At 39.4% G+C, this 24,902-nt stretch overlaps 1 protein-coding gene across 4 annotated transcripts in view; it reads left to right on the top strand.

The window, feature by feature from the left end:
• Positions 1-10,948, top strand: part of LOC145814026 (putative plastid-lipid-associated protein 12, chloroplastic) — a 57,378-nt gene extending 46,430 nt beyond the window's left edge. For all 4 annotated transcript variants that reach the window (XM_082910525.1, XM_082910524.1, XM_082910527.1 and 1 more), the window contains 2 exons: positions 10,464-10,571; positions 10,680-10,948. In XM_082910525.1, coding sequence (XP_082766651.1) covers positions 10,464-10,571; positions 10,680-10,767 — 196 coding nt within the window. In that variant the 3' untranslated portion in view covers positions 10,768-10,948. The remainder of the gene's footprint in view (positions 1-10,463; positions 10,572-10,679) is intronic.
• The last annotated feature ends 13,954 nt before the right edge of the window (positions 10,949-24,902 follow it).

The raw sequence follows: 24,902 nt of genomic DNA, 5'->3' as shown, positions 1-24,902 counted from the left end.
AGGATGCGACTGACTTTGTGCTCAAATGTGATAAGTGCCAACATTTTGCCAACATCCCCCATGCTCTTCCTACAGAATTGATCACACTTTGCAGTCCCTACCCATTTGCCAAATAGGGGATCGACCTAGTTGGCCCATTGCCCACTAGCCGAGGCCAAACCAAATTCGCCATCGTCGCCATTGATTATTTCACTAAATGGGTGGAGGTAGAACCCCTTGCCACAATTACCGAGCGGAACACAACCAGATTCATCTGGCAGTCGATCGTCTACAGATTTGGCATCCCTCAAGCCATCGTCTCCGACAATGGCAAACAATTCGACAACGCCAAGTTCCGAAAATTCTGTGCAGAACTTCAAATCCAGTCATGTTTCTCTTCCCCAGGTTATCCCCAAGCCAATGGCCAAGTTGAAGTTACCAACCGTTCCCTTCTGAAGATCATCAAAACTAAGTTGGAAGCCGCTAAAAGACTCTGGGCTGAGAAATTACCAAATGTACTCTGGGCTTATCGCACTACAGCTCGAACCCCCACTGGAGAGACCCCATTTCGCTTAACATATGGCGCTGAGACGGTCATCCCAGTGGAAATTGGTCTGCCTACCCCAAGGGTTCTACATCCTCATCCAGAACTAACTGAAGAGCTGCGTCAGGCAGACCTAGATTTGATCAAAGAGCTCGGAGAAACCACCGCTGTCAGACGGGCCTCATACCAACAGAAAATGAGAACACACTACAACTACAAAGTCTGACCGAGGGAGTTCTCCGTGGGGGACCTCGGTTTGCGCGAAGCCACTCTTGCTACCAAAAATCCGGCTGAAGGCAAACTGGCAGCCAAGTGGGAAAGACCTTACATTGTTAAAGCCAGACCTCGTCCGGGCACTTACCGGCTTCAAGACATGTAAGGCCGAGACTTCCCCCATCCGTGGAACGCTGAACACTTGAAGCGTTATTTTCAATAAATTCTTATTTTTGTATTGATCAGTTATTATATTTTCTTTTCGGCAATCTACACACTTGAATGTTCTTGTTCTCCTATCACATGATGTAAATTTCTTATCAAATGGGTTACACCTTACATGACAACAATCCTGTATCTTAATTATCTGTGTGGTATCTCAATAACGTCCTGATCGCAGCACTCAGCTCCAAGCCTCAGCCAGACTGAGCATGACAAAGCCTCAGCTAGACTGAGCACTACAAGCCTCAGCCAGACTAAGCACGACAAAGCCTCAACCAGACTGAACACTACAAGTCTCAGCCAGACCGAGCATTACAAGCCTCAGCCAAACCGAGTTACTTAAAGCCTCAGCCAGACTAAGCATACAGAGCTCGGCCAGACCAAGTTACTTAAAGCCTCAGCCAGACTGAGCATTACTAGCCTCGGCCAGACCGAGTTACTTAAAGCCTCAGCCAGACTGAGCATTACAAGCCTCGGCCAAACCGAGTTACTTAAAGCCTCAGCCAGACTAAGCATGCAGAGCTCGGCCAGACCGAGTTACTTAAAGTCTCAGCCAGACTGAGCATGTAGAGCTCGGCCAGACCGCGTTACTTAAAGCCTCAGCCAGACTGAGCCACCATTGCAACTTCATGATCGTAGCATAGTTGTCATACTTAGTCAAATTCCAGTTCAATGTTTTCTAGGTCAGGCTTACTTCTTGCTGGGTCATGATTCACAACTTCACGTTTTTTAACTTCACTCTGCATTAAGGTTTTATTACATTTTAAACTTCACTCTGCATTGAGGTTTTCTTACATTTTACACTTCACAGTGATTTATACACAACCCCTGTGCAAGTCACCATCCTCATTCATTGCAGAATTACAAACATAAAAACCACAGTATGCCAAACACAAGTCACAATTTTATTCATTCACAAGCTTGTACATAAGTTTATTATAGCAATTCAAAAAAAAACAAAACAACCAAAATTCTAAGTCCAATTTTTCTCCACACCACTCATTCCTCTTCACTTAAGGCGAGATCTTCTTCTTCAACGCCCTCGTCTAAGGGGGTCTGGGCCACGTCGTCTTCATCAATCTTGACACTGCTGAAGTCTAAGTGTGGGAACAACTCTTCTGCTTTACGCTTGAACATCTTCCACCCGCTGTCCCAGAACTCAGCCATCTCGTGTTTGTAGAAGTCTGACCGCTGGAAGCTCTAGATCACCTCTTCTTCACTCCTGCTCCTAGCGGTCGCCACCGACGAGCCAGCCCCCCCAGCCCCTTCTCTCGCCAGGTTGCTGGCGATCGCAGCATCGATAGCCATCTGAAAATCAGCAGACCCCTTGAATTGCTCTACTGCTTCGACGCACAAATCAGGGTATGCTGCCCTCTCAGAGGCTGACTTGGTTTTCTCTTCCTCCAACTCCTTCTCCGGCGCTGCTTTCTCTGCCGCTGCCTTGGCACGCTCGTCTGCAAGATCCCGCTCCAACCCAGCGATCTTTAGGTCTGCTTCTTTCTTTTCTTTGACCCACTGGGCGCGCAGCTCTTCATTGCTGGTCATGGCCTCTTTAAATCGCTCGTTGGCAACAGTGCAATCATTTTGGGCATCTTCCAGCTTCTTCTGCTCGCCAGTCAGCTGGAACTCGAACGACACCACCTTGCAGCGTTCGTCCTCTAGCTCCAACTTGGCCGCGAACAGCTCAGTATGGGCACGATCGGCAACATTGCTTTGCACCATCACCAACACCTCCTTCTTCTTTGCCTTCTGAGCCTCCTCTAACCCCCTGGCACAAGCACTCCGCGCAGCCCTCCTCCAGCCTACACTCTCCTACTTGAAATTTTCAAGCTGGGCCTCCACCTGCCCCAACCTCTCCCTCTCGCTCCTCACTTCACCCTTCGCCACCACTTCATTGTTCAACAAGGCTCCTGCCAAGGCAGCCACCTCTATCTGGGCAGAACATAACCCCTTCATCAGCTCAGCCTCAGCAAAATCGGCGATTGAGCGAACGGCTGCGTCTTCCACCACCCCCAAGAGGCGGTCTGCAGCCATCCTGGCTTCTTTCCCTACTCCTTCCACTTGCCCAGACACCACAGGGACGTGGTAGAAGGCGGTCCTCAACCCAGGCCTCTCCCCCTCTCCTTGGGGCGCCAGACCCTCCTTAGGCTGTGGCTCTGCCCTCTTCTCAGTGCCGACCGCCCCACTTTGCACTTGTTCCTCAGGGCCTGTCACCCCACTCTTCGCCCCCTTTGCCGCTCCCCCTAACCCCATTTCAGGGGTCTCCCCCGCCGTCACCTCTTTCCTCCTCTTCAAGGCGGGCTCCCCTTCAGTCTGACGGACTCTTTTCTTCTTCTTCAAACCCTCCATCTCCTTTTTGTTCCTCTCCTTCAGAGGATCCTATGGGGGCGGTCGTGGCTCGAAGCTACCCAGATCCTTCTCTCCCAATGGCCTGGGGCGCGGTCGGATGCGCTCCCTCACGATCGGTTTCGGCGCAGGCCCGAGTTGTGTCTCTTTGTACTTGTCCGCTCGGGCAAATCACCTCCTCTCCTCCTCCTCCTCCTCCGCCTTTCTCTGCGCTTCCAGCTCTTCCCTTGCAGGGTCCTCCCCCAACGGTTGCGGTCCCAGTTTTAGAGCGAACAATGTTGAAGGCAGGACTAGCTCATCCCACCTCACCCCCTTCTCTTCTCTCCATTCCTTCACCCTTTTCACTCGATCCTCAACCACCTTGTCCAACTTGGGCTCGACCGATTTGGTTGGCACCTTCCACATGGTGCGAACTCCCGCTCCAGCGTTCGCTGTCACGAAAAACCATCTCAGTCTCCATCCCTTCACCGACGATGGCAGACCTGCCACCAGCCCTCAGCCCACCACCGCTTGCAGAGTGACCCAAGTCTCCTGCTGACCGGAAGCCTTGTAGCAGGAGAAGAACTCATCTACTGTCATTGCCGCCCCTCCGGTCGCCTGAGGCCAGGCACTCGCGTAGGCCATTATTATCTTCCACGCGTTCGGCATCAATTGCCCTGGCGCCGCTCCTAGCTTGTTCAGAATATCCACCACCACTTGGGGGAGAGGTAGCCTCAAACCCCCTCAGAATGCCTCCTCGTACAAATTGAATTCACCCGGCCGCGCGTCTAATGCCCTTTCCGTGGTGATAGGCAATCTCAGCCCTATCTCCGAGGGTATTTGGTACTCTTCCTTAGTCCCTCCAACTCTTCAGTTGTCAGTACAGATCTATCCAGTTTGGTGTGCCAATGGTCTAGCTCCACCTGACTGATAGGCCTCGCGGCCGAAATCATTGCCCTGGGGCGAGCCCGCACCGCTTGACTCGCTCCCTCCCCCTCTCTACGCTCCGTCCGGTATTGTTCTGCCAAGTCAACCGCGTCATCGTCGCCTAGGGGATCAACCCTCCCAGTTATTGCTTCCTCTTGAGCCATCTCTCTTGTATGTCTGCGAATAGCTTCGGATGCGGGCGCAAGAAAATTCAAAAAGTGTTGCAGGGGTGTATCGTTAGCAACGAAGGAGTTTACACTTGGAATGTTTTGATTTTTTGCAAAAAGGTAGGTAAAACGAATAATACCAAGGCTTGCCTGTATTCCCAGGATCACAATTAATTTTCGCCAGTTTGAAAATTTTCAATAATCTGCCAAAACTATCTTTTTAAACACCCTATAATGACCTATCGTTTCACTTCTTGCCCAACGTCTAACCTTCCCCCCTCCAGGATTATGCCACGTGTACGACCACGATTCGATGCCCCCTTCCCCTACCCTGTCTTTTCCACTTCAAATCACCACGTGCCCTACCGTCCCTCGAGCCCCGCGCACCACTACCCACCCTTCGCGGTCGGCCTTCCTCGCGGTCGGCCCCTCCGCTCGGCCACCCTTCGCGGTCGGCCCTTCTCATGGTCGGTCACTCCTCTCCGTCGCCCTTCACCCTGCCGGTCTCTCACCACCCTCATTTTCTTGATTATTTCCTTCGTTGAACTAAAGCTGCACTTGGGAATGGGTGACTACTGACATGGGTAAGCCCATAAAGATTATAGTCCACCACTTAGGGCCCAATACACAACTCAAATACTAAGGCCCAGCACTGCCGAAGCCCCACGTAGCAATAAGAACTAATGACATCAAGGCACATGTCAAGAGAAGGGCAAGCCACATAAGCAGACAAAGATCTACAAAGTTATTACCACTGCACATCGCCATTAATGAAGCCCCTTACAGCATTTATTGCGACAAGCCCTCTCTGTCGGGACAGAATGCCTTCACCATGAACAAGGTAAGCTAGAGCATAGACTTTCGGCCAAGGTGACAGGTCAGAAGGGACAACGAAATGATTACCAGAGGATATAAGCAGATGTCGAAGACAGGAAGAAGGTTAAGCTTTTCTGTCTCTAATTCATCCCTGCATTCTACTTCTCTCTCTAACTTGCTCGTCAGAGGGTTCGCTAGGGGACTCCCCGTTCCCCGTTGAACTCTTGTGCAGGTTCCTCTGTGGGCTTGGTCATCCGAACTCCAGTTTGGGAAGCGTGGATCAGTCCGACCCGTTCCGTCTGGAACCCGTTGTAACATCATATATATATATATAGAGAGAGAGAGAGAGAGATCAAATTGTCTCACTAGCCATGTTTAACATCATGAAGTGTTAGCTTAAGATGCACAAACAGTTTTAAGAAGGTTTTGTGTTTGTGTTAGTCACTGACAATCGTCAGACACTCCCCGACAAGTGAGAAATACATATCCAAAAGTGTCCTGCTATGTTTTAAATTTTTGGATAAAAGATAGTTTTAGACCTATGTGTTTTTTGTCATTTTAGTCCCTTTAGTTTCAATTTTTTCATTTTGGTCCTCAAAGTTGTCAATTTGACTCAATTTGGTCTTATCCCTAACGTCTGTTTACATTGATAATGGGAAATGTATTTTATCCTTGGATAAAAGATAGTTTTGGTCCCTAAAGTATGCGCTCCTTGTCATTTTAGTCTTCAAAGTTGTGGATTTGACCTAGGACCAAATTGACAACTTTTGTGGACCAAAATGACAAAATTGAAACTTAAGGGACTAGAATGACAAATAACGCATACATTAGGGAATAAAACTATCTTTATCCTAAATTCTTTTTGAGGATAAAAAACAGCTTTAGTCTCTAAAGTATGTGCTATTTGTCATTTTAGTCCCTTAAGTTTCAAATTTGTCATTTTAGTCCTCAAAGTTGTCAATTTGAGTTAATTTGGTGCTATCTCTAACGTTCGTCTAAATTGATAACGGAAACATAGATAAAAAAAACAGTTTTAGTCCCTGAAGTATACGTTACTTGTCATTTTAGTCCCTTAAGTTTCAATTTGTCATTTTGGTCTTCAAAATTGTCAATTTAAGGCAATTTCGTTCTATCTCTAACATTCGTCTACATTACAAGTGCAACTTGGGCGAGGTTAACCCGAGCCTAGCCCAACTTTTTTTTAGTGCTTAAACAAAATATTTTTGAATTTGGTGAGGACTTGGACAAAAATTCAAAAGTCCGAATTAAATTTAAGCGGGTTTGGGTAAAGACATCGAATAACCTGAGCAACCTGAAACCCAAATTATATGTATAGATATATCAAAATATTAAATATATATATATAAAAATTATTAGCCATTGGATGACATTAAAGTAATTTAGATTGTTAGATTATATTGAATATATATATATATACAAGAACAAAACGCAAAATCTTACATTTTTCATTTTTGACTCTGAAATTATAAAAACCACTATAGACTATAGTTGCATATCAGTTCTTCAATTCTTATCTCTCTCACATCATCTATATATATGTATATATATAAATTATTTGTTTTGACATTATTAATGATTTTATATAAAAAAAAAATGAAAATAGAGTCTAATTTTAGCAAATTAATTAACTTTGTTACACACACACACACACTCAAAAATAATGATAATGTTCAAATTTATATGCAATTATGGCCTAACTCAGGTCGTGTTTAGGTAGACAAGCCCCTCTTTTTTTTTGGAATGTCATTGTTATCCCCTTTAATCCTTAAAATTATATTGACACCCTTTGTTAGCTAACTCCATTAAATTTAATGGTAAAATGACTATAATACCCTTCTAGATAATCAAATTTCATCTATCAGCCACTCCCTCAACTTTATTTAGGGTTAGTTTGGGAAGTGAGTATTTTAGCTTTTTGGCTAAAATGTGGTGAAAAAAACTAAAGTGTTGAGAATAATTTTTTACCTTTTTACGAAAAAATGTGTAAAAGTAAAGAGAATAAGAATGAATCTTTTACTTATTTTTATTTTTATTTTTATTATGACGTTTCGATTTTTTTACTTCTTTAGTAAGTTTTGCTTTTTTAACTACATCAGCCTCCAAGCTGCTTTCATCGGATTATGATTTTTTCTTTAATGCACCACCGGGATTTCTTTTTCTTTTGTGTGAGTCCTTTGTGTGCAGTAACCGCACCTTCTGCCAACTGCACCTAGGATCGACAACATTTACCTCTGATACCACTTGTTGAGATTTATACCACATCCCACCAACGCAAACTGAAGCACACCCACCCACACGCCAAAGAGAGAAGAAAAAAAAAATTACATAGAGATTTACGTGATTCGGCCCAAATTGCCTACATCCATGGGAGAGAGAGCTTTCACTATGAATAAAATAGAGAATACATGTTAGATGGCCAAAACACTCAAAACCTACACCACTATCCAAACCCCATGCTCAAGGATAGTTGGGCCCTCGTTCACCCGGTGCCCACGGTATTTTTTTCTCTCATTCCTTACATCTCTACTTCTTTCCTCACTGCTCTCTCAATCTTTCTCAGAGAAACTCTATAGTTCACATGGCTATTTATAATAGTCTACCTGTGAGAATCCTGTATCCATACAATTAGGTAAACCAAATCTTACACGTATTAGGTTTTCTAGTAGATTCCGAACTCTACTGTCCTAACCCAAATACATGTATAAACCAACCTAATAAATGTACGTGACCCACTTTTATCACGTGTGGACTAATCCTAACAGTTAAATTTTATATGTTACATGCTTGAAATTTGTGATAAATAGAAGTCACCTATCAGTTTTTGCATTGGTATGTAATTCTACTGGTCCCTTCCCCAATAGGAATCATTACATAATATAGACTCGAATGTATATGTGATACTAATCTTTCTTTTATTTATTTATTTGGGGAGACAAGAGTGGTGAGATGTGATACTTAAAATACTTGCCAGAGAAACAAGGTAGCATTTGGGTTTTCCAAATTGAATGATTTCATCTTCACAAGCAAATATGTGTGGAATTCAATGGAATCAGTGTGAGGATGGGAGCCATCACTGATTTCGATTGAATTTCATGAAGTAGAACCATTTGCTGGATCTTTTTTTTATTAGCAACAACAGAAATTGTATTAGAGGAATGTGTCAAGGAAGCACAACCCTTGTACAATGAAGAAAAAAGGGGAAAAGAAAAGAAAAAATGGTTCAAAATGATAAGGCCAATACCCTTTTGAAAAACCACTCCTATCTATTAAAACGGATTCTATATTACAAGTTTATGAAAGCTTTGGTTTTCTCAATGTAGTCACCTTTCAATTTTAGAGTTACATGATAAGATGCTACCCATGGCTCCATCCATTTGAATGTACATGTCCCTTCAAAAAGTATTTAGAAACCACTTATTTGAAGTGCCGGGTAAAATTTTTCTATCAGGGGGTGAATAGAACAGTTCTAATCTTTTTTGTTTTTCACGTTCTTAATCCCAATTTCTCTTTTTACTTGTGTTGGCTAGACAAATGTTTTCCTTCCTTAAGATTACTATCTTATTCTTTATGAAATGATTCGATGTACTAGGATTTGGTCAACATAAATAAATTCCTCTAATGATGATTAATTATGTCTTTTATACCATTCATTGAGTTTTACAGTCTAGCGTCATTCACGCTTATGTTAATCTTAATTAATTTCAAGCACTCATTCAACAAGAATTAAAATAATCAATCATACGTTCATCTGATACATACAAAGCACATAAATTAGTGCAAGTAATGCAAAAAGATGAACAAGAAGATTTTTATAGTGGTTTGGCACACCAATTGTGCCTACATCCCCAACCTCCTTTGTGTGGGGGTTTTTCACTATACCTAAAGAGTTTTCTCTAGGTTCACCCAAAATCTTTACTCCATCAGGTTTTCCCTATGAAAACTCAAAAACCTTTACAACATCAAACAATTACAGATACAAGAATAGGGTTTTCTTTGCTAAACCCAAAACAAGCAACTACCAACACAATCCTAGGATCACTTAAACAGTGGAGTTCACTAATAGAACCTTAGTATCTCTATGTGAGACTTGTGAAGATCTGTGATGGAACTAGTGTATACAACTAACGTCGTGTTTGGTTGGAAGATTTGGGAATGGATTAGGAAAGGGAAAGGGAAAGGGAAAGGGAAAAGGTGGGTGAAATGTGAATAAAATATATCTATATTTCACTTAGTTTCACACATTTTCTCATTTCTTTTTCAAATCCCTCTCCAAATCCCCAACCAAACACAGCTTAAGTATAACATAACTGAGAAAATATACCTTTCAAGTGAGAATTCCAAGGCTCCAATGGGAGTAAGTCCTCCAACCAAGGTTGCAAGAAAGTACCACAACCAACCTCAATCCTGCGAGGATGTAAACTTCTATAAGATGTGTTAGGGAGAATTAAGATTGTGTAATCTATAAAAATGGGAGCATTTGTTATTAGTAGCCTTAGCCAAAAAAAAGCTACAATTTTAAAATTTTCCCAAGCGTGGTTGACCACACGATGTCATGGTTGACCAAAAGCCAATATGGTCGACTATAATGTGGTCTGAAGTTTTTGGGCTCCTGGGACTTACACTCTGGTCGATCATACATTGAGACTTCTCCTACTGCTCTTTGGACCGACCAAGCTGACAAACTTCGGCTTATTTAGCTCTATTTGTCCTACCCTGGTTCCCTGCTTGTCCAAATCCTTCTTCATGCTGGTGAAACTCTTCCACAGCACTCCATTAATGTCGGTGAAGATCTCATACCATTTCAAGCTTCCAAGATGATGTAGACAGTCCAATGTGCTCTCCTTATTTTAGTGGCTCGGGTTTCTACCCAAGGTTGCACTATAAAATTCTGGAAATTGCCAACTCAATGCTAATGATAACTTTAGCATAGGGTTTTCCTGTGTGGACTCTTTTTGGGGGGAACAAAAAGGTGCAGTGTTTTTGATCTGTAAGTTTGATTTTTCATTTAGCAGTTCTGGCTGCTTCTAGTATTGTACGATTTCCAACTTATAGGGACATACTTTTCTTCTAAAAAAATAAAAGAAATAGGTAGAAGTGAAGGTAAAAACTAAAATTAACTTAGTTCCTTCTGAAAATGAAAACGGCTGATTTTACAAAAGGAAGGAACAATGGAGATTGATTGGTTTTGAAATGACAATTATTAAATTGTTTGGTACAAACTAATTTTGCATCATATTGTTTGATGTCAGGAAATCTGGCACCAACACATACGATGTTATAATGAATGATGGAGCCATTCTGGCTGGCCAATTTGGAGTTCCTGTAGAGATGGAGAGCAAGTTCAAGTTGGAGTTGCTGTAAGAACCTCTCAATTATAGTAGTTGCATTGCCTAGTCTATATTCTCTGTTTAGATGGTATAATATAAATAAGAAGCCGTTATTTTACTTTGATTGTCATTTTGCAGTTATACTGATGAAAAGATCAGAATTACCCGAGGGTACAACAATATTAATTTTGTCCACGTACAAGTGGATGGGTCTAAGCAGAAATGAATTATCTGCACCAACCTGAAGAAGATAGATATGTAACCTATGTTGCTTCTGAATATGACCATGCAAAGAACTGATTTTGCATATTTATTACCAAGTTTAATCCCGACATTCTGTTTACACACTATTGTTGACAATTTGGAGACATTTTTTGGTGATATATTAGAATGGATGGTATTTTGGAGATTGCTGAGTAGTTGGGGTTTCAATGGATAGTGGTTTAATATGTTATCCCTTAGGGACCGGACTCTCTCCAGTTGAGTTTGCCAACTATAAGGTGTTGTTGGGCCTTAGTGGGCTCACCATGGAGCCATATCGATGATCCAAATTGTTTAACATGTAAAACCCGTCGATTACTTCATTCCTGCAAAAAATCACGTTAATCAGATATCGATAACTACTAATTTTAAAAATAAATTATTAACACAAATGTGATATGATCAAGTAGCTATCAATATCTGATTAACGTGATTTTTTTGCAATGATAAAGTATTCGATGAGTTCTATACATTAACGGTTTGGATCATTAATGCAGGGTTTGTGGTGGGCCCACGGAGGCTCAACATCACCCTCTAATCCGATATAGACTGAAAAGAAGTTTTTTCCTATTTTAATACAATGTTTGGTTCACCAAAATAAGATGAAATACTCATTCTTTAGACTATCTTATAGAATGATTATTTCATTGCAATAGTGAATGATGATTTTATTTACAATATCATTTTATTATTTTTTTAGTCAACAAACCTGGGAATGTAAATTTTGATGGAATAATCATTCAATTATATTCCATTATAATTAATCAAACACTACCTAAATGTAAGTTTTCTTTCAGTTGTCATGAGATCAGGAAGGAACCACCTCTTGTAAATGGGTACTGGATCTATCATATGTTAATTTGCAACATAATCCTATGGTTTCGTTTGGTGCGAAAGATTGTGTTTGGGTAAATATTTGAGGATGGATTTATGAAGGGAAATAATAATGAAGGGGAAAAGTGAATAGAATGGGAAAAAAAAATTGTTTTTATTTTTTATTCTGCCCTACAAATCCCATCAATAAATTGATCTAAATACAGTAAAAGAAAGGAAAAATTATTTTCCTATTTGTGTTAATTTAATAATAAATTTTTGCAAAAAACTAAAATTGAAGAAAAATTAGCAATATATCCTCCATAAAGTTTAGGTAGTAAGAGAGATCTAAGATAAAAAAAATTTCCTAGTGAAGATCCTCACTGTTATTATTTTAGTAGCTTAGGTCTTTTATTCCGCCTCTTACCTATTACATTGTTTAAGTGATTTGAAAACTTTAAAATTTAATAAATTTTTTTATTTACATCTCTATTTTCTATAAAATTTATATTTTTATAATTCAATTGACAAATCTTTCAAACAAGATCGATGAGTAATATGAAATTTAGAAGAAAAAAATTCATGAAATTTCACTAACTCATTGACTTGGTTATCAAAATTTCACTGATCAATAGAAATTCAGCGACTTAGCGAAATTTCATTGACTTAGACTTGGTCATCAAAATTTTATTGACTAACTAAAATTTCATTGACCTATCTTAGGCCAGTGAAATTTCGTTAATTTTTTTTTTTTTTAGAATTTTGTATTTATCATGGATCTTATTTTACAGATCTTGATGAAAAAAATTTACAAATACAAATTTTATAAATAAAAAAAAAAGAATTAAAAAAAATAAAGATCTAGATAAAAAGAACTAGAGTTTTCAAAATTTCAAATACGTTTGAAATGTTATAAAATTTTGGAAAAATGTCTCGTAGCTCAAATTTTGTGGCTCAAAAGTGGCTCAAATGGCCAAAACGACGTCGTTTTGGCCATTTTTATGTTGTTCTGTACTCAAAACGACGTCGTTTTGGCTATTTGAGCCACTTTTGAGCCACAAAATTTGAGTTACGTAGCATTGTCGAAAATTTTGTCACCATGGGTTTTTGAAGTCCTAAACCTAGATGGCCAAATTTTGGTATGTCAAAAAGGCTTGGATGAAAAATTAATATATGTTAATTTGATATCTCTTGAAACTCTCTAACCTATGTGCCAAATTTTATTATTGACTTTATGGCTACTGGATCAAGCTGCTTTATTTTAAAAAAAATAAATAAAGAAAAGGCAAGACTTCTCAACATGTCAAATTTGACATGCTGAGACCATTTGCCAAATTCAGGTCATGTTTTGATATGTGGAGCAAAAATTTGGGGTCAAATTTATTGGTGTGGCATGTAAGATTTGGCACACCAGTTGGAGATGTTCTTAATATAGAAAATTGTGTTGTTCTTATCTTTTCTTTTCTTTTTTAAATATTACTAATGATCTTAAACTAAAAATCCCCAAATATTGTTTATTTGCTTGAAAAAGGAAAATTATAGAAAAGTAATTCAATTGGTATTGCCATGAAATTGTTTTGTTTTGTCTTTTTTTTTTTAATTTTTTTTATATATTGTTTATTTGCTTGGAAAAGGAAAATTATAGAAACTAATTCAATTGGTATTGCCATGAAATTGTTTTGTTTTTTGTTTTTGTTTTGCTTTTTTTTTAGGGGGGGGGGAATTTCACAAATTTCTTATGAATAATTAAAAATTGGGATTTTTGGTAATAAGACTCTCAAAGTAAGATTTTATACAAAAAGGATAGGGCCACAAGTTATGTCGTAAAAATCTAACGTTCATATTACCTACAACCAAACTAATAAAATATATAGTGGTTAAATTTAATTTAAAAAATATAACTTTTGATCTACATATTCTAGTTTTAAAAACTTATATTTTTTAAATATTCTCTTGAAAATATTTTCCTCAAAATTATTTTATTGGTTTTTCAATATTTGATTGAACAAAACGTACTTAAAATATTTATTTATAGAAAATAATTTTCTTAATATGGCCAAATGACCTGCATTTTAAAATTTGTCAAATCATTTTTGGCTAGATTCGTTCACTAAAAAAAGATGAGAAAGGGAGGTATGATCCCAACACCATTGCCACAAAAAATAAAAATAATAAAATAAGGTTGAAGTCCTTCTACGCCAATCTCAAAATCAAACACTATATGACGACATGGATCACGCCATTTGGCCTAATCATCTCGTCTCATATTTCCTCCATTGATTCTATCATAGAAGCCAACGACAGATAACAACACTCCCCCAAACACAACTCATAACTTTCGTCATACTGTGCTTTTCAAATAGCAACTATTTTTGAAATCTCACTTACGCTGTATTTAATTGAGCAATTTAGAAAAAAATTTATAAAAAAAAAAAATATTGGGGTTTTTTTTTTAAGGTCCCTAATATTAAGACTTTATAGCATAAAGGACACTCAATATTTTCATAATGTCTAAGGTCCCTCAACATCAATCCAGAAAAAATTCAATCCAGATAAAATTCGATCCACAGAATTTCTCTGGACACATCACAGAGAAAATTCTAAATTTCTCTGGACATATCACATAGAAAATTCCAGAGAAAATTTCAAATTTCTCTGAATACATCACAGAGAAAATTTCAAATTTCTCTGGATAGTGCTATGCTTCTTGAAGCAGTGGTTCCACTATAGAACAAATTGATTTTGCATCCAGATCAACTGTGGCACAAGTCTTTAAGTAGGAATGCTTCCATATATTAAAACTATGAAGCTTTTTATCAAATTCCAAATCAAATTCCCAGAGAAAATTTGATCTAGTGAATTTCTCTGGACACATCGCAGAGAAAATTTTAAATTTCTCTGGATATATCACATAGAAAATTCCAGAGAAAATTCCAAATTTCTCTGGACACATCACAGAGAAAATTCCAAATTTCTTTGGATAGTGCTCTACCTCTTGAAGCAGTGGTTCCACTATAGAACGAATCGATTTTGTGGTGCTATCCCAGATCCAGATCAACTGTGGCACAAGTCTAAACCCATATCCATCTTTGATGCAATACCCTGCCATTCTCACCAAATTTCGATGCCTAATCAAAATCAGAGTCATCATCTCAATGCTAAAGTTTGTCTCAGACAATTTCACTTTCTTGATAGCCCAATGCTTTCTGGATTTTACTTATTCTGTCTTGTAAATTGTCCCATGCTTGCCTCTCCCGATCACATACTTATCACTCCAGCCTTCGGTCGTACACATGATATCTTCAAATGCTAAATCCGCTGGTAAATCTTCGGTTCTTGATCGGCTGTCATAAAGAAGAGAACGGTGAGAGGCAAATTGATCTTGACAGCCTAGGATCACTAAGATATAAGCTGCGATGGAAAGTAGTGCCACAGAGAGAAGCACACCTATCATCACACCAACCAGCATCCAGAGTCTTGAATGGGAGCGGCCTCTCTTCTGCCACAATTTTCGGAAAGTACAATGACTAAATTCTGACGAATCAAGTTGAGATTTCGAGGAATCGAAGTTACAGATTGATCACAATCCATTGTTTGGTGCTTGGGTCAAATTTTTCTCTTATCTAATATACGGGTGTGTTTAGGGACCTTAGACATCAACAAAAAATATTGTGGATCTCTTCCATTACTAAAAATGTGAGAGGGATCTTAGACTAATTTTCTCAAAAATATATATGTAAAATTAAGTAAAATATAAATATATTTTATTTACATTTTCATATATTTTTTTTTTTCTGTTTTCAAATCACTTTTTAAATCTTCCAATCAAACACAACGTTTAGAAGTGCTGAGTTGGAATCAAAGTGAAAAAATGGGTAAATTATACTTTGCACCAAATTTTACTTTGGCTTCTATACATAAAATTATGGCAGTCAATCTCCTACATTTTTGGTCAAATCTCACTTTGGTCCCTACACATGAAATTGTGACAGTCAACCCCCTGTATTTTTAGTAAAATCTCACTTTGATCCCTACACAAATATCAATGTCTCCTTTCTGTTACTCAATTGTTTAAATTTTTAACAAAATCTAGTCATGTGATAAGAATATGATTACGACATGAGGGTAAAAAAGGAAAATCATCTATATTTTTCACCAATACACATTTTATCCCAAAATTTATATCAAAATAGAATTGTATTAGGCTAAAACAAAATGCAAATTGTGAACAATTAAGAAAATGAATTAGGGTTTTGCATAAATTGGAATCATGAAATATGGTAACACAGTCTTCTGTCTATTCATATTTCTTTCTTTTTGATTTCTTTGTCGCATTTTTTATTTTAAAAGTTCTATTTTTCTTACATTTTTGTTCAAATTTTTACCATACGAACATATATATATATATATATATTGTATTATATAACTCTCACGTGCTTATCACATAAGATAAAGTGTATTGGTGGGAAACATAGACGATTTTTTTTTTTCTTACCTTCATTTTGTAGTCATATTTTTGTCACATGACTAGATTTTGTTAAAGATTTAAAAATAAAATAACAGAAGAGGGGCATTAACACTTGTGTAAGGATTAGAGTGGGATTTGAATAAGAGTGCAGGGGTGATTGTCATGATTTCATGTGTATGGACCAAAGTGAAATTTAGTGCAAAGTGTAGGGGTGTAAAGTATAATTTACCTTGAAAAAATTATAAATGGCGTTTTACACTAACAGTCCTGGTAGTTTGGGATTTGTATCACTTTGGTCCCTAACCTTTCAATTGTAATACATTTGACCGTGAATTTTGAATTTCATTCCAAATAAAGACAATCAAAGACATTGTTTTCTATGCAAATGAAAAAATTTCCATTTCAAGAGCAAAGTCGTCATGCAACTTATTTTTTGTTAGTTAGCTTATATGTTGTTTGAGCTAATAAAAAACCTTGTATGCTATTTGAAATGCAATAGTCTTTTTTTTAATGCATAATTTTAGCACATTCTTAATTATAAAGCTCTGTTTGGTTTGATTTTCAGAATCTATTTCTAAGAAACTAAAAATGAAATTGGTGAAAAAAAATTAAAACCCATCTGGGTCTATTTGGTAACGTTTACGTTTTCAGTTTATATTTACAAAAAATTTATAAACTGATTTTTGTTTATTTTTAGAAAAACATAAACTACAAATGCGTTTGGTAATTGACAAAATGTTTAAAAAAATTTAAAAATATAAAAAATAGTGAGAAATGACAAATGGTGGCAAGTGGCGGCAAGTGGCAGCGGAAGACGATGGTGGAAAATGGTGACGGTGGGTGGTGGGTAGCGGATGGTGGTGGGTGGTGGTGAGTGGGTGGTGGTGGTAGTAGTGGGTGGTAGCGGTAGGTGGGTAACGGATGGTGGGTGGTGGTGGTGGTGGTGGGTGGGTGGGTAACGGTGGCGAGTGGTGGGTGGTGGTGGTGGCGGCGGCGGCGGGTGGGTGGTGCTGGCGGGTGGTGGTGGTGGGTGGGCGGGTAATGGTGGCAGGTCATGGGTGGTGGTGGTGGTGCCAGGTGGCGGTGCCAGGTGGCAGGTGGGTGGCGGATAGCGGGTGAGTGGTGGTAGCAGGTAGGTGGTGGGTGGTGATGGTGGGTGGGTGGGTGGGTGACGGTGGCGAGTGGTAACGAGTGGGTGGTAGTGGTGGTGGCGGCGGCGGATGGTGAGTGGTGGTAGCAGGTGGGTGGCAAATGGCGAGTAGGTAGCAGGTAATGGTAGTGGTGGTGGGTAGGTGGGTGACGGTGGCAGGTGATGGGTGGTAGCGAGTGGGTGGTAGTGGTGGTGGTGGCGGATGGTGGTGGCAGGTGGGTGGCGAATGGCGAGTAGTGGCGGGTAGGTGGCAGGTAGTGGTGGTGGTGGGTAGGTTGGTGACTGTGGTGGGTGGTAGCAAGTGGGTGGTGGTGGTAGGTGGGTGCTAGGTGGTGGTGGCGGGCGGGTGGCAAGTGGTAGCGGGTGGGTAGTGGTGGTGGCAAGGGGTGGGTGGTGGTAGCGAGTGGGTGGTGGTGGTTGGTGGGTGGTGGTGGCGGAATACGGTGGTGAAAAATGGTAGCGGGTGGTGGCAGTGTTGGGTGGTAAAAAAAAAAAACTCAAAACTCAAAACGGAAACACATTTTTTAAGTTTATATTTTTTGGCCAAATTTATAAACTAAGACCACTAATTTATAAATCAAAAATTTACCAAACAAGTTTTTATTTGAGTTTTTAAAATTTTTGTAAATATAAACAGAAAATTAAAAACGTAAGTGTTACAAAATGGCACCTTATCATTTTTATATAATTTTATCTTTTAAGAGGGTAGAAATAATTTTTCAAATTAATTTTTTTATATTTATTTTCGTTAAATTAGTTTTTATTTTTTCAAAATAAAAAATCTAAAAATAGTCTCAAAAACTCTAGCCAAACATGGTGACAACTTCACGTTAAAAAAAAAAAAAAACATGACAACAATTTTGATGTCATTATTAAACCAATCTATTAAATCAAAAAATTCAAAACGAAATACATTTCATATATTAAACATATTGATTACTCATTAAAAACCTAATAATCATTCATTACATGATAACCATCTAAAAACATCTGTTAACAGCAAAAATAACCATTCATTACATGATAACCATGAAAAAACATTAACAAAAATAACCACCAATTACATTATCATAATCAAAACACATACTAAAAATTAATTTGGTAAAAAAATATATAAAAAAAAATGTAAGATTTATAAATTTTTTTATAAAATTTACAAAATTATCATTCAAAAATATTTTTTTGATATTTATTTTTGTCAAACTAATTTATATTTTATCAAATTGACAACGTTATCCTTGAAATAGAGCATTTGTTGTTTGCAAAGGAAATAGCGCCTTCAATTATCCTTATTTGAAACGAGATTTAAAATTTAGAATCAAATGTATCACAATTGAAAAGGTTATGGACCAAAATGATACAAATCTCAAATTACAAGTACTACTAATATAATTCGCCTTATTATAAAACTTAAAAAGGACAAAGCATAATTTATTCTAAAATAAAACATACAAGCTCCTTTCACTAATTACCATAAAAAAATAAATAAATAAAAAATAAGAGTTAAGCATGTCTCAAGTTCATTTTGGGTGGGGGGGTGGGTGGTTGATTATTTATATACAAAATTATTCATATAAAAATTTTATGTATAGATTATTTATATATAAAAATTAGATTGATTCAATAGTTATAATTATATAATTTTAATATATTTGAAGACAAATATAACAAAATTATATAGATATGTGTTGGCTGCACATTTTGTACTAAGCCAGTGACAATCCGACGCGTGGCGAAGTGAGGGTAATATGGGGAGACTAGGTAGGTCTTCGATCCTGATCATACACGTGGCAATTAATATTGGTTGTTATAAGATCTGAGTAGTAGCAGATCAACAAAGAGACGTACAGTGACGTGGCTTCAACGGTTGCTCACATTTCAAATTCGAATATAAGGGGGAAGCCTAACTGCAAGTGAAGGCGTAGTGGAACTACTTATAAGGTAGCATGATCAGCGACTACGGAGGAGCAGTTCGACGGTTTGAAGTACAATTCGATGGTTATCTTCGGAGAGTATAAATAGCAGGAAGGACTTCAGAGAAGAGGACGGCAAAAAATCTAAAGAATTACTTTACATAGTCCAGTGTTATTTCCTGTCCTTTATATTTCTGTACTTTAAGTTTCTGCGCCGCACTTCATTTGTAGGAGTAGTTTTTCGAGTATATTGCCGCTGTAATTCTCTACGGAACTAAGATCATTGTAAGTTTTTCATACTAATGAAATATTTCAGTTTATTTAATTGTTCTTATGTTCAAGTTTTCTGAAGTCAAATTACCAGTAAGCCACCAGTAAAAGTCTTCTTTACTGAGGCCGAAAGAACCATAACACAATCGTCTGAATAATTGTTTGGCAATTACAATTCTGTAAGGACTGATTGATCCTTGCTGGCACGCTCATAATTACGAAAGTAACCTTCGAAAGCCAAAAAAGCCAACATATATTTTTGGCACGCCCAGTGGGACACATATAAAAAATGGCTAGACGTAGGAGACAAGGAGAAAATGAACGTTTGGAAGAAGGCGTGGAAGGAGAAGTGGAGACATCCAATCCAGAGGATAATGTGATAACACATCCTGTGGAGACTCCTATCCTATCGAAACCCATGGTCGAACAGACCAATACTTCAGAGCAAATACCATTTGTTCATAATAGTGGACGAGACCAAGGAATTGGACCATCCAGTGTCCCATCTACTCAGCCAGTCAATCCGTGGGGCGGCTTGGTAGATGCCATGGGACAGCAATTAATAAACACAATGGAAAGGTGGGTAGTATCCTTTTTGGATCGAATGAATAACCACCAACCAACGAATGTAAGACACATAAAGGAGGTGAATGTCCCTCAACAAAGATTGGCTAGAGACAAACAGCCTATGCAAGCTAATGGACATTCTAATGGTCAAACCAGTAATCAGATTCATGAAAGGTTACCACCTCAGTCTTGGTACGAACCCATTTCGAGGCCTGTAGTAGGCCAGAATGCCTCAATATTCAACAGTGAAGCCATGCAGATTGGTGGATCTGGCCCGGTACAAGAAAATGGCATAAGAATGAGTCCAAATCTCGCATTCGAAGCCATACCCGGCACCAGGGGGTACAATAATCCCGTATTCGAATTTATACCCGGGGGGTTGGAAGGTTTTCCTACAAGTGGAAGGGATACAATACCTGTTCCAGCACCTTTCATGGGTCCTTTCGCAGGACAGGCTCAAAGAGGTTACCTACACCCCCAACAGCACCCTCTACCACAGGGACAGCCAATTCCAAATGTACTACCTTATGGACCAAGAGGACCACAAGCACAAGTTTGTCCACCAAACCCTGTGTTTGTTCCCCTAGTGGTGGTTCAGCAGGTGCAAAATATGGTCCCTAGGGACCAGATCACTGAGATAGTTAGGGAGTTGTGTGGACCAATGGCTCGGGGGGTCCAGACCCCTGTCTATAGAAAACCATACCCAGAATGGGTCGATAGGGTACATGAATATCCAAGAGGTTTCAGGATCCCAGATTTTGTCCTCTTTCATGGGAACGGAAACCAATCGACAGTAGAACATATTGCTAGGTTTGCCGCTCAATGTGGAGAATTTACCAATCATGACTATATAAAGTTGAGACTATTCCCAAATTCTCTAACCGGAGGAGCATTTGTATGGTATATTAACCTTCCACCTGGCTCCATCCAGACTTGGCAGCAAATGGAAGAGGCATTTCATGCCCAGTTCTTCCAATCAGAGCCAAAAGTTTCCATGGCAGACTTGGCTAGATTGAGTCAAAGGCCTGAAGAGAAGGCTACTCAGTTTATTTCCAGATTTAAGAGGGCTCGAAATAAATGTAAAGTAATCTTGCCAGAAACTGAATTTGTAAGATTGGCCCAAAATGGCCGAGAGTTCAGGCTTCGAAAGAAGTTTGATTCAACAGAATTTAGAGATTTAGTGGAACTAACTTATAAAGTATCTAGATATGAAGCATTACTAGAAGAGGAACAGGATCGAAATAATGCGTCATATAAGACGTACTACAAAGATCCTAATTATGAGATCGATGCAGTAGAGATTGTGGGAAAAGAGCCTATGATCTGTGAAGCATTAATTCATAAAGATACAACAATTGACCAGCAGTTTAAAAAGAAAGATATCCACAGGAAATATTCTTTCGATTTAACTAAGGCAGATGACATTTTTGATCATTTGCTTGCGGCCAACTTCCTTAAGTTACCAAAAGGTGTTAAAATTCCATCTCTTGATGAACTTAAAGGAAAAATATATTGCAAATGGCATAATTCTTGGTCTCACTCAACTAAAAACTGTATTATTTTTCGAGACAGGATCCAAGAACAAATTCGGAAGGGGAGTTTGAAGTTCCCAGCCAAAGCTGAAAAAGCCATGGGGATCGATAGCAATCCATTTCTAGAAATTGGAGAGGTGGCAGCCAATGTCATTATGACAGACTTTCAGAATCTGTCTCTGAAAGAATTGGAGGAAGTCAATGTACAGATGCATGTGGCCAACCAGACAGCAACCAAAAAAGACCTTAAAAGTCCATCAGTCATGGGACGAGATTTCCCACATCAGAGGGAAGACTCTGATGAAGAAGCATTGGATGATGACTCCCTGGAGGCAGCCGTAATGCAACGAATGTGTCCCAGGTGCAGACTGAGTTATAAGTGGTTGAAAGGCCTTCCAGTCGATGGGAAGCAGTATTACAGGGATGTGCAGAGACGTCCCAAAGCAACCAATGCTTATGACAAAAGGCCGTATCCGGCTAATGTTAAGCGACAGCCATTAGTGGTTGAACCTGCAGTTGATAGACTGCATGCTAAAGGCAAGAGGCCCTTATATGAGTCCAGATCACCCAACTATTATAGGTTGGAGAGTAGTCATTCTGAAAGAAGACTGGAGAAGAGTTCAGGTTTTGGGATCAAAGCCAGGAATTGGCCCCTTGGGCCAACTTCACGAAGGACGAAAAATGATTATCACCGTCGAGAACTTGAATCAGGCTCAAAGCTTGGAGATAGGGCCAAACAATTGTCTTCACAGCCAGCCTCGAAGGTGACCTCAAAAGAAGAAAAAGGCGGTTCAACGTCTGGGTCAGTAAGTTCGTGGGTACCTGGAGTCCCAGATTGGTTTGTGATGCAAAACAAACCCAGGGAAATGCCTTCCCAAAGGAATTTTGGAAATCAAAGTAGGATGGTTAAGCCTCCTTTGGTGGCCCCCAACAACTGGGTGTTGCTGAAACACCCAAGGACAAGGGAACCAGATATGGTCCCCGTTATTTCCAGATCACAAAGGAGAAAAATTCAGCGCAGGTACACCCAATACCAGAGAAACCTGAAAGAAAGTGGAGAGAGTTCTTCGATGATCCAGACTGGAGAAAAGAAGAATCGAAAGTCAGACCATAATTCAAAGCCAGTTACACAAAACGAAGTGGATCGCAGCAGAGAACAGTTGGTCAAGGTTCATTCTAAACTAAAGGCCAGAGAGAAGGAAAGTCTAGCAGGGTTGGAGAAAGCCTTGATGGAAAGTGGTAGCGAAACGGAAGAAGATGGTGGCGTAAGCCAGAAGAAAGAAATGGTGGAAGAAGAAATGTTCGAAGCCTTCATGGCTGAGCAAACATTTCTGGTTGGAAAGCCAGCTGAGGAAAATCATTCGAAAGGACCCGTTAGCAATGAAATACCAGAATGCATCATGTAGGATGTTTCTGAGGAAATTGACCAAAGTGACCAAGAGGGGAAACAAGTACAGCCAGCCATCCAGTTTGGCTCGTTTCTCCCGGTATCAGTGAACATGGTACACATATTACCACGGGAATTCCAAGCTGGAGATGAGAATCAAGAGGGGCAGGAAGCTGATCCAATTCCGATCTCTAGTGAAGATTCACAAGCAAGTATGGTGCAAGATAATTTCGAAATGGTTACCCCAATGGAAGCTGAATATGAGAGCGAGGAAGTGGTAAGCATTAACCTCTCGTATCCATTCGAATATCCCTCGAATTCCATGACGCAGCATGTTAAGCCTTTGTAGATTAAGGCCTTCTTCGATGGGGTTCAGTTAAACCGAGTCTTGGTGGATAATGGAGCAGCGGTGAAATTATTACCGAAATCTTCCTTGAAAAAATTAGGAAAGAGGAATCCCAGGTTGATTCCAACCAGTACGACCATCGCTGGTTTTGCTGGAGACAAGCAGATGGCCCAGGGAATTCTACCCATCAACCTGAGTGTGGGAACCAAGGACTGCATGACGGCGTTTTTTGTCATCGATAGCAATGCGAAGTACAATGCTTTACTTGGTAGAGATTGGATCCACACTAATAAATGTGTGCCTTCCTCTTTGCATCAGAAAATGATAATAGCTTTAGGCAATGGGAAGACGGAGGAAATTAATGCAGATCCTCAACCTTTCATAGCCTGTGCGGATTTCGCAGAAGCCAAGTTGTATATTGATGGCGTGGCACCGCTTAGTATACTGATGGAATTCGATGGCTCAGCTGAAGTAACGGCTGATAAGGAGGTAGCACACCTGAAGCAACTAGTCCAGGAGAGTGCTAATGAAGAGCTAGTGGTTAAAGATGACAATGATGCCTGGTTATAGGCAGCAAGATGAAGCACCAGAAGCAGAAGCCAGGTCTTTGGCTTTAATCAAGTTTTCAATATTGGATATAAACTCAATAGTCCAGAAAGTTCGAGAGCAGGAGAAAGAGGTCATGACGATTGGCTGCAAGCGGGAGCAGCAACAAGCCAGAGTTTTGACCCTTGATAAATATTGTGCATTGGACATAGAAACAAAAGTCCAAGAAATACAGGAAGAAGAAACTTTGGGGACAGATTTTGTCTATGAGGAGGAGAATAAAGAGGAGGAATCGAAGAGCTTGGAAGCAGAACACAGCAAGGAGGTTTCTGCGAAGTCAGAGAAAGGAGTTCAGGTAAGTACTCAGATACAAGACCCCTTAGAGGAAATAGATTTAGGGGAAGATTCTGTACAACAACCCATTTATATAAGTGCTTGGTTGAATTCTCCTGATAAGGACCAGTTATTGGTTATTCTGAGAAGATATAAAAATTGTTTTGCATGGTCATACAATGAACTACCAGGATTGGATAGGTCATTAGTGGAACATAGGCTTCCCATGAAGCCTAACTTCAAGCCATACAAACAAAAACCAAGAAGAATGGGTTCAGAGGTGATCCAGAAAGTCAAGGAGGAAATTCTTAGACTACTCAAGGCAGGCTTTATCAGAACAGCCAGTTATGTTGAGTGGCTGTCTAATATTGTACCTGTGGTCAAGAAAAATGGCAAAATGAGAGTATGCATTGATTTTAGAAACTTAAATCTGGCAACTCCAAAAGATGAATATCCTATGCCTATAGTAGATTTGTTGGTGGACAGCTCAGCCGGACATCACATTTTATCAATGATGGATGGACACTCAGGCTATAACCAGATCTGCATTGCGGAGGAAGATGTTCATAAGACAGCATTTAGATGCCCTGAGAATATTGGGACCTTCGAATGGGTCAAAATGCCGTTTGGCTTGAAGAATGCTGGGGCCACATATCAGAGGGCTATGAACACTATCTTTCATGACCTCATTGGTGGGTATTTAGAATGTTATATTGACGACATTGTGGTTAAATCCCAGTCTATGGAGGAACATTTGTTTCACCTAGAGGCAGCC

This window comes from Camellia sinensis, unplaced genomic scaffold (assembly GCF_055761805.1).
Source record: "Camellia sinensis isolate YWXY unplaced genomic scaffold, ASM5576180v1 Unanchor1, whole genome shotgun sequence".
Taxonomy (NCBI): Eukaryota; Viridiplantae; Streptophyta; class Magnoliopsida; order Ericales; family Theaceae; genus Camellia; species Camellia sinensis.
This window is presented reverse-complemented; position numbering and strand designations above follow the sequence as displayed.